The following is a 10,706-nucleotide window of genomic DNA, read 5'->3' as shown; positions in this document are numbered from 1 at the left end:
GAAGAAGAAGACAGTGGTCTAAAGTAACAGTTCAAGGAAACGTCGAAAACAAACAAATTCTTTAGCAGATCGTAGCTGAAAACCGAATCAAAGTGATTTTCAATTGTTCCGGAGTGAAAACTATATTTTTAAATGCTGGTAACCAGTTATAACCGGTAAATTTTGTTCCTATAATTTTAATGAAACTAAAGGCCAAGGGTTTATCACAGTAAATTTGTGGAACTACACCACATCATGTTGTCCGAATAAAAGACACTTGTGCTTTGATCTTGAAGGAATCCGCTGCATCACACATTTCTTTGCCTAATTGATAATTGTGGATGTCGCAATCTCTGAATGAAGACCTTTTGAACAACTTTGTATAATTACTACATACTGTACATGCACAGCTAATTCAGATACAAGGGGGAAAAAAATATGAGAGGTAAAAGTACATTTCTCATTTGCTTCCAAGTTTTGTTAGACATGATCCATTAAAACAGATTTGATGCTGCTGTGTTTTGACTGTGAAGCAGATAATTAAAATTGTACTTAACTGTTAAATAACTGTATGCTTGTTATGATTTCAATGCTAATAAATCCAACACAGAGGGGAAAAAAATAGCTTATTTTGGTGAGGCAAATGCGCGTTGAATGCGCACGTGGGAAATGACAGGGACACCTGGAAAGGCGTGATTGGGAGGAACGGCCTCCCTGATCTGAACTCAAGTGGATGTTTGTTATTAGACTTCTATACTAGTCATGGATTATCTATAACAAACACCATGTTCGAACATAAGGAGGCTCATAAGTGTACGTGGTACCAGAGCACCCTAGGCCGAAGGTCGATGATCGATTTTGTAATTGTGTCGTCGGATCTGAGGCCTTACGTTTTGAACACTCGGGTGAAGAGTGGGGCAGAGCTGTCACCCAATCACCATCTGGTGGTGAGTTGGGTCAGGGGGTGGGGAAAGACTCTGGACAGACCTGGGAAGCCCAAGCGAGTAGTTTGGGTGAACTGGGAACATTTGTAGGAGGTCCCTGTCCACGAGATCTTCAACTCACACCTCCGGCAGAGCTTTTCTGTCTCTTTCTTCAGTCCGACGGCTTCAGTCGGACGGCTTCCGTCCGACTGAAGAAAGAGACCTCCGGAGGCAGTTGCAAGGTACCGACAGGCCCGAAGGGCTGCGGCCTCGGCTGTGAGGGAGGCAAAGCAGTGGGTGTGGGAAACGTTTGGAGAAGCCATGGAGAATGACTTTCGGTCCGCACCAAAGTGCTTCCGGAAAACCATCCGCCACCTTAGGAGGGGGAAACGGGGAACCATCCAAGCTGTATACAGCAAAGATGGGACGCTGTTGACCTCAACTGAGGAGGTTATTGGGTGGTGGAAGGAACACTTTGAAGAACTCCTAAATCCCAACACGCCCTCTATGCTAGAGGCAGAGCAGGAGGCTGATGGGGGATCAGATTCTATTTCCCTGAGGGAGGTCACTGAGGTAGTCAAACCACTCCGCAGTGGCAAAGCCCCGGGGATTGATGAGATCCGACCAGAAATGCTGAAAGGTTTGGATGTGGAGGGGGTGTCATGGATGACACGCCTCTTCAACATTGCGTGGAAGTCTGGGACAGGTGGTTCCCCTCTTCAAAAAGGGGGATCAGAGAGTGTGTGCCAAATACAGGGGTATCACACTTCTCAGCCTCCCTGGTAAAGTTTACTCCAAGGTGCTGGATAGGAGGGTTCGGCTGATTGTCGAACCTCGGATTGAAGAGGAACAATGCGGGTTCCATCCTGGCAGTGGAACGACGGACCAGATCTTTACTCTTGCAAGGATCCTGGAGGGGGCCTGGGAGTATGCCCATCCGGTCTACATGTGTTTTGTGGATCTGGAGAAGGCATATGACCGGGTCTGTGGGAGAGACTGTGGGAGTTGCTGCGGGAGTAAGGGGTGGGGGGGAGGTCCAATCCCTATATGTCCAAAGCAAGAGCTGTGTCCGGGTCATCGGCATGAAGTCAAGTTTATTCCATGTGGGGGTTGGTCTCCCCCAAGGCTGTGCTTTGTCACAATCCTGTTTGTGATATTCATGGACAGGATATCGAGGCGTAGTCAGGGTGGGGAAGGTGTGCGGTTTGGTGGGCTGGGGATCTCATCGCTGCTTTTTGACGATGATGTAGTCTTCATGTCATCATCGGTCCGTGACCTTCAGCTCTCACTGGATCGCTTGGCAGTCGAGTGTGAAGCGGCTGGGATGAGGATTAGCACCTCTAAATCTGAGGCCATGGTTCTCAGCAGGAAACAGATGGAGTGCGTACTCCGGGTAGGGAAGGAGTTATTGCCCCAAGTGAAGGAGTTCAAGTACCGGGGTCTTGTTCACGAGTGAGGGGACAATGGAGCGGGAGGTTGGCCGTAGAATCGGGGGGGGGTTTGGGGGTATTGCACTCGCTCTATCGCACCGTTGTCACGAAATGAGAGCTGAGCCGGAAGGGAAAGCTCTTGATCTACCGGTCAATTTTTGTTCCTACCCTCACCTATGGTCATGAAGGCTGGGTCATGACCGAAAGAACTAGGTCACGAGTACAAGCGGCTGAAATGGGCTTCCTCAGAAGAATGGTGGACTTCTCCCTTAGAGATAGGGTGAGGAGCTCAGTCATCCGTGAGGAGCTTGGAGTAGAGCCGCTGCTCCTTTGCATCGAAAGGAGTCAGTTGTGGTGGTTTGGGCATCTGGTAAGGATGGCCCCTGGCCACCTCCCTAGGGAGGTGTTTCAGGCACGTCCAGCTGGGAGGAGGCCTCAGGGAAGACCCAGGACTAGGTGGAGAGATTACATCTCCACACTGGCCTGGGAACTTCTCGGGGTCCCCCAGTCAGAGCTGGTTAATGTGGCTCGGGATAGGGAAGTTTGGGGCCCCCTGCTGGAGCTGCTGCCCCCGCGACCCAACTTCGGATAAGCGGTTGGAGATGGATGGATGGATGGTTGGTGAGGCAAGTGTCTTATTTTGGGCATTTTCCTTGTTTTTCTTGCGAGATCTGGCAACAATGCAATTGGTATTTCACCCACGCCTTAGCACAGACAACTGTTAACTTTAATAGGTTATTACCCTTTCTTTTATTTTGTTCTAACCAGTAACCATTTGCAAAGTAGGCTGCGGAACTTCTGAACCATAAAAAAATTATTGTTTGCTCAGAACGAACCGAAATGAAAAAACATTTTGTTTTTAGTCCCTGGTTAAAAAAAAAAGACTTAAACATTGGCCTGTTTCTCACCCACACCTATCATTCCGCTTCTGAAGACTTGTGAATTACTTTTATGCTGCCTTTATGTGCTTTTCTGAGCTTCAAAGTTCTGGCCCCCACTCACTTGCACCAAATAGACCACCAGAGCTGAAATATTCTTCAAAAATCTACGATTGTGTTCTGCAGACGAAAGAAAATCATACACACTTGGGATGACATGAGGGTGAATAAGCGATGAGAGAATGATTTTTGAGTGAACTATTCTTTAAGGCTTTACAAAATGTCACACACTTTTTGGCTTTGTCGTTTTTTTTTTTTTTTTTTTTTTTTGGCGCCTTTCAATCTATTAAAATACATGCACATCCTTTTTTTTTGTTTGTTTTTTTTGTTTTGTTTTTTTACATCCTTTTATTTGTCTTGATTGATCCAATGCTCTTGGTTACAATACAGACCAGTTTTTGTAAAGATATAAAACGATGTGAATTTGTCTGTTTATATTGTATATACATAAACTCTTTATAGTAATATATTTTCTTTCATTCAAACTATTATATATATAGCTGACAGGAAGTCTTACACCTCAAAGATAAAATATATATATATATATATTTTATCTTTGAGGTGTAAGACTTCCTGTCAGCTAACCAATCAACATCCGAGTCCGCTACCCTCTGTTTGAAATGCAAATGTAGCCAATCGAATTGGTTTTCACTTTGATTGATTTCTATGAAGGCCATTCCCATAATGATATTAGCAGTTCTGCTCTGAGTGCATATTATCTGCACGAGCTTTTCTGGGCGTGGTCGATCGAACTTGAAGATTTTTTTGGCATACACTTCCAGTTAGCGTGTGTGGTAGGACAGTTTCAGTGCTGTCGTTGAAGAGTTTGGGTCACGTCGTCGCAGACAGAAACAAGCAACCATGACTTCAACAAATATGTTTCAGGGACTTGATAATAACTCCAAACCAAGTTCAAGGTTTGTGCTGTTTGTAACCGTTTATTTGGAACAAACTAGTGTTTGCAGTTTACTCTTGTCACTTGTTTCTGTGCATGTGGAATCGTGACTCTTTAGAGGGGTGAAAGAACTTTAGCACGTCCGAGAGCTAACAGCTAACTCAGATTAGCTAAATAGCCCATGTTAGACATAAATGGTCCAATTGTACGCTGCAAAGCCGCGTCATAATATATGATTATGTCAACATGCAGCCATGGAATGTCTGCCGGAAAATACAATTCTACAAAACACATTAGGTGTTAATTGACCTATTATTAAGTGTTAGCTTGTAGCGGCATTTGTGTCGAGAAGGTTCTAGCGGCTACATTGTCGCGTTTTACTTTTAAGCAAAGTTATTTTTGTTAATAGACATAATGCCTGTATTTAAGAAATCCGAGTTTGAATAAACACTTATTTCTTCACAATGCTAACTTGAAATAGGCGCATTTCCTTGTAGTGTTGTTGTTCGGAAACGAGGTTATGTCGCAGTGGTAGGATTTGTGCAGTGTCTTGTGCTTCCTAAAAAAGTGCATGAATTAATTCAGTTTAACACTAATTGTTGGACGTCTGGTTAAAGTTGTTTTTTTTTTTCTCTGACTTGGTGGCCCAGAAAAGCATGACCGCCTAGACTTTGCAGTTGCAATGGTCCGCCGTACATGTAGGATAGCGCTGTTGTGCAATAATACGTGAAGATTTTCGGATACTGAATCGTATTTTGTTAACTATTATGAAGTATTTATACTAAATAAAGTGTCAGGAAAATTAGAGTAGTTTCCAAACATTTTAATGTTCTATTTAACTTTATTATGGACGAAAGTTAAATTTATGTGAGTTTCTTCACCTGTCTGTCTACAGGGTGCTAAGACCTCCAGGTGGAGGATCCAGCAATCTATTTGGTGGATATGAGGATGACACTTCTGCGGCCAGACGGCCAAACAAGACATCATCCTCTATTTTTGCTCCTGCAGAAGAGCCTCAGGGTAGTTTCAAACGCTCCAATCCCCCAGGTGAGAACATTTGTATGGGCTTGCTTCACAGACACAATATTTTCTTGTCCTCAAATCTCTCTTGGGCCCCTTGAAATCTCTGTGTGAAATTATCACCACACTGTCACTTGGTTTTATTTGGAAGAGGGTTTTATTCATTGGATTTGTACAGAAGCACTCCCTCTCATACACACACATACATTCACCTCCACCGTGACAGTAGGTTCGCTTTGCATTTGTTATCTTGTCATAAAAGCAATCTAAAAGACTCTGCCCTACCTTGTTAGTAAAGATTATTTACACCGACAAATTACCCATTCAGTTAACTCTGTGTGAGACCATTGAAGCCAAGTCATTTTTATTTGTATAGCGTTTTTCAGAACACGCATCGTTTCAAAGCAGCTTTACAGACAATTATGCTGTTCAAAGGCTGAATTGATGGTTATGCACCGTTAGGTAACAAAGGGAAAAAAAACCCAACAGGAACTCTATCAGAGGTAGTAACGTGTTGTCCAAGTATTTGTCTGACTTCTAAAGTGCTTTTAAACTCCTATCCAGTAATTTGAAAACTGAAACATTAGTAGAGTGACTTCAAGTTCTGGATTGTAAGTGGTCCTGCTGTAAGCAGTGTGCTTTTCTCTCCCCTGGTTGCCTTTTAGCCTGTAGTAGCACAATCTAGAAGTGGTTGTAAGAATGTACCCTGAGGGAGCAGGTGCTGTGCAATTCAAAATTGTTCCTCTCTGACATGCATAGTTTTGTAATTGGACAGGTGAGCAGTTGACTAAATCATTAAGTGTGTTAACGTGCACTTAAAAATACGATTTCAGTTGGAGAGAATTTTTTTTATTTTAAAATGTCATGTAAACGCATTAGTTCAACTGAAATCATAACCGTTCAGTTTTTGCTAAATCGAATTAGCAGACCTAGATAACACGGTTGTAGATCGGTTCTGTCTAGCAAGTACATGTTAATCGGTCTACAATAGGCTCTCTGCATTATGCGCATACTCTGAAAAACAGAGACGCCACACGATTTGTATTTTACCAGAAAGTCAAGCACAACTTAAAGCAGAGAAGTAAAAGAGAAACAACAATAACACAGTTGGTGTGATAATACCTATTCCCTTGAAAAAATTTCCAGGGTTGGAATAACATTAGTGTAATATTAAATGGCTGTATTATGTTTATGATCTGTAAGCATTATCACAATAGTGTACTGAATGTCAGCATGTTGGTGCAATAGCAGTCTTGTGCTTGAGGTAATTTTTTTTTTACATTAATGTTTTCATCAATACTGTAAAGCTCTGTGTAGCATTTTATTTTACCAGAAATAAAAAAAAAAGAAAAATTGAAAAATGAATTCATATATTTTCATTTGATTAAACCTGGATGTATTAAGATTTAATTAAAGCACTTTACATGGAATCCATAAAAATTGAAACGGAAAACACAGAATCTGGAAGACTTTTAATCAAGTAATTTTCTGTGTAATTGCATCAAAAATATGAGGTTTTTATTTGTTGCCTAAGTATTGATTTATTATCGATACCGAAGTACCAGGGCTGGTATCGTACCAAAGCCAAAATGTTTGTATCGAAGCAACCCTAAACAATCATCTGTGAGAGCTTTGGAGGGCTGAAGCGAATGGGGGCTCAAACGTAACATTTATTCGGACCTCACCTTTAAGTAATTTTTATTGGAAATTCTATTACAATTTAATATCTTACAGCATGGTCACTAATTTTGTCCTCCTTCTAAGTGCTCTTTGGAAGCTGATTTATCTAGTTTGTAACACAGGGACACCTGGTGAATGCAAAAATGTTTGGATGGATCAGCAGTCTGTAAACCATTCACACCTATGACATATAATGTGCCTCTAATTACTATTCTTTTGTCCATTGACTAAACCGCTTATATGTCTGCCATATTAACTCATATCACCCAACAACAATCTTTGCAGTAGCAATATATGTCGTAAGGATAAAAAAAAAACTGTAGTGATCTTATGTGGACTATTTTCACACATTTCTTTATAAAATGCAATAAAAGAGGGTAACAGTTGCCAAAATTATCATGTTAGCATTAATGCTATTAATTCAGGATTACATTACAAACTACATATTATCTACTGCATATATCAGTTGTCATTGAGTGGTTATAACAGCTTCTTTGACTGTTCTAAAAAAGAATTTTCTTAAAATTCTTCAGTTGCTATTTGGGCTGATTGACACCTGTTCTTTTCACACAGTAAGTAAAAGGGAGAGTTCATCCAAAAATGAAAATGTCACTCACCACTCATGTTGTTCTAAACCCGTACCACTGGCTTTCCTCCATAGAACATAAAAGGACATTATAGGCAGAGTCTTAAGGCCTGAGTGTACTTCGGTTGTCCACATTACTGATTTCTCCATGCACGGTGTGCGTGATGCAGATTTCGTCATCGGCACATCTGCGTGGCCTGACCGCACGGCCCAGATTTTCTTGACCCGCGGACCTAGTCCTCATCTGTGCGCATCGTTGGCGCATGCACCGGCCATTGACCGTACTAAAAGAGTATCCCAAAGGAGTTGTAGTTGAACACATTCATATTCAAAGTATACCCAGGCCTTTAGCCTGTCATCATTTATTTTCATTAAATGGAGAGATGAAAAAAAAGATAAAATTTAATGATGACCGAGGCTAACATTTTGTCTAGCATCTTTTGTGTCCCACAAAGAAAATGTCATACAGGTTTGGAACAACATAAAGGTGAGGTAAATGACAGAGTTTTTTTTTTTTGGTCAACTATCCCTGTAAGGGCAAGGGTAGCCAAATCGCATTTGTGGTGGTAACAAAAAGCAGCAAAACTTTTGGTCATTGTAGTTGAAGTTTTTAATACTCTAGTAAATCAATTCTGACATTTAAGGCAGAGTACAAGCTTCTAGGGTTGATGTTGGCCCAATCCAAGTAGCATCAATGTCTCTCAGCAAGCTGAGATTGATCTTGTCGGTTTTTTTTTCTGTCTCAGGTGGGAAGAGCAGTGGGATATTTGGGGGGCCAGAGGCTCCTTCGACTCATAGCAAGCAAATGTCACGTAGTGGAGCATCCAGTAACATCTTTGGTGACTCTGAGTCAACTCTGCCTTCTGTTAAAAGCCATCCCAACAAACCAAAGGTAGACATATAACACCTAACCAAGTGTACCAACATTGCTAATTTTACTTGACAGAGACCCACAATTATGCATGATGTCATTCCCAAAAACGCTGAAGAACAATTACCACAATTCAGCTCTCTTACACATTTCTTTCCCTGTAGGACAACTTAAGTGTGGGTGTACCTGCAACACCGGATCCACCAGGTAAAGAAACTTTGTGATTATAAACCATTAGTCTTGCTGTCCTTCACCCCTGTTTGTTTCAAAAGTGGTTCCCTTTCCCTGCAGTGCCTAAGCTGGAGAAGGCAGTTGAGCTGGTGAAGGCAGAGGCAGTTTCTCCTAAACCCACACCTGAAAAAGTGCCTCCTACCCCTGCACCAGCAGCCACTAAGAATTCGGAGCCAGCCACAATGCAAGCATCAGAAAAGGACCATGAGCCACACCTCGGACCACGCCCTCGCTCCCACAACAAAGTGATTAACCCACCCGGTGGAAAGTCCAGCGTGGTTTTCTACTAGCCCTTTCATTGTCTATTTCCCATCTGTCTTTTTGTTTCTCTCCTCCTCCTTCCTTTTTTTTTTTTTTCTTCTTTTCTTTATTTGCTAAATAATCTTTATCTTTATTTACTTTCTCCTCCATTATTCACTGCATCTTTGGGTTTATTTTGTTCTTGTCTTTCATTCCTTGTTTGCTTTTGCACTTTCAGATTCATTCCTCACTTCTCCATCTTCATCCTTTTCATTTAATTCAAATCACTGTTGCTGTCACTCACACAACTGAATGGTTGTTTCTTCATTCAAATCTTTTAGTATGTTCTCTGAATTTGATAATGTATAAGTTTGCCTCTTAATGGAACTCAGCAGAGCCTATGCAATGTTCAACTGGAATCACTGTCTTTTGCCAAAGCAAGCTCTTCAGTATAAGCATGTACCTTAGTTCAAATGTACCTTTGAATCTCAGTGAATGTGTTCTGATGGACATGGCAATGATAGATTTGCTTTTGTTCAATATAGTTATTTCATTTCTCATTTGATTCTTATTCAAATCTCCCTCTCTCTTGCATCTGTTTAGTAAGACATAAAGCCAGGCAAAAAAGCAATAGCTTAGATGCCAAACTAAAAAATGCACATTTGATAATTGCCAATGCCAAAGCACATATGCACATTCCAATGGATAAAAGTGTGTACAATCAAATAATATACAAAACTATCTATAGATCACAATATTGAGATGTCCATGCATAATTCATACATGTCACTTCATCTAAAAATGTATTGGCAACATGCATACGAATGTAACTACAGAACCTTAAACTCAGAAAAACCTCTGATGCTAAAGAGGATTACTTGAAAAAAGTTGCTGTGCTGTGCTTTTGAATTTGGTCTTTCTTCCCTGTATCAATTAGTAGTATATATTTTTTTATTATTAAAATGGCATTTGGCTAAACGTGGCACATCTATTCAAGTGTGTGAGCACTTCCTACATCCTAGTGCCATCCATGTCCAAAAAACTTCACTTTATGCTTGGCAATGTGACTGGCTGGGATGATGTCAAAAAAGCCTGTGTCTTACAATAAACCTGTGATGTGCATTTGTATGTTGTTTTGTATTGCTGATTTTTTTTTTCTTCATGACAATAAAAGTATGTTTTACCATGTTGCTCAAAATAAACTAGCCCAAATCTTAATTTTACAAGTACAGTATTAACTTATTTGAATGCACTTTCTGTGTCAATCTCATATTTTTTTAGGGCAATATTGAATAGGGTTTGAACTTGATCTAGAAATATTTAAGGCCTGTGTGGATTTCATTATTATATTGTCAGAATATCTTAAGTGTAAAGGGTTTGTCCAAAAAAAGTTGGGAATATAACTGGAAATATACAGGTTTGAGCTTTTTTTTTCTGATGTCAGTTAAATGCTGATTTAATATTCCAGGTTCAATACAACTTCGTGCTGAATTATGAAACTTTTTCGGTGTTAAAATAAATTTCTCCTATCCCAGCCTAATATGCAGAGACTATAAGAATGCTATTCTTAGGTTAATTTCATCTGGAATTGTAAGCACTGTCTTTCTATGGTGCTTTTGAAAGTTGCTGTTTGTTTTGAGTGACCCGTCACCTGACCCAACAATATTATTCAACCAGTGGTGTGAGTTGGTGGTGGAACTATCTCTTTGTTTGACCAACAGTAGACAGAGGGTGTATTCAGAAAACTGTTTTGAAACCGTTGTTTATCGTTGCAATTCTGTTTGTTGGCAGCAATTGTCATATTGTTGATTACAATAATTATTAGATCGCTTATTTATTAAAAACAAAAGCAAAACTCAAGGTAACAGCGAGGCACTTACATTTTTTAATTTTATTACATTTTTAGATCGTTT

The 10,706-nt window shown here is 40.5% G+C and overlaps 1 protein-coding gene across 1 annotated transcript; it reads left to right on the top strand.

The window, feature by feature from the left end:
* Positions 1-4,026: 4,026 nt before the first annotated feature.
* LOC127647770 (jupiter microtubule associated homolog 2-like) lies at positions 4,027-10,035 on the top strand. Its single transcript, XM_052132225.1, has 5 exons — positions 4,027-4,187; positions 5,061-5,212; positions 8,198-8,343; positions 8,487-8,529; positions 8,614-10,035. Exons 1-5 carry the CDS (start codon positions 4,132-4,134, stop codon positions 8,841-8,843), a joined length of 627 nt encoding a protein of 208 aa, XP_051988185.1. The 5' UTR covers positions 4,027-4,131; the 3' UTR covers positions 8,844-10,035.
* Positions 10,036-10,706: the final 671 nt, after the last annotated feature.

The sequence above is a fragment of the Xyrauchen texanus genome, chromosome 8 (genome assembly GCF_025860055.1).
Source record: "Xyrauchen texanus isolate HMW12.3.18 chromosome 8, RBS_HiC_50CHRs, whole genome shotgun sequence".
NCBI classification, from domain to species: Eukaryota; Metazoa; Chordata; class Actinopteri; order Cypriniformes; family Catostomidae; genus Xyrauchen; species Xyrauchen texanus.
Note: the sequence above shows the minus strand (reverse complement) of the source record. Positions and strands in the feature narration are given on the sequence as shown.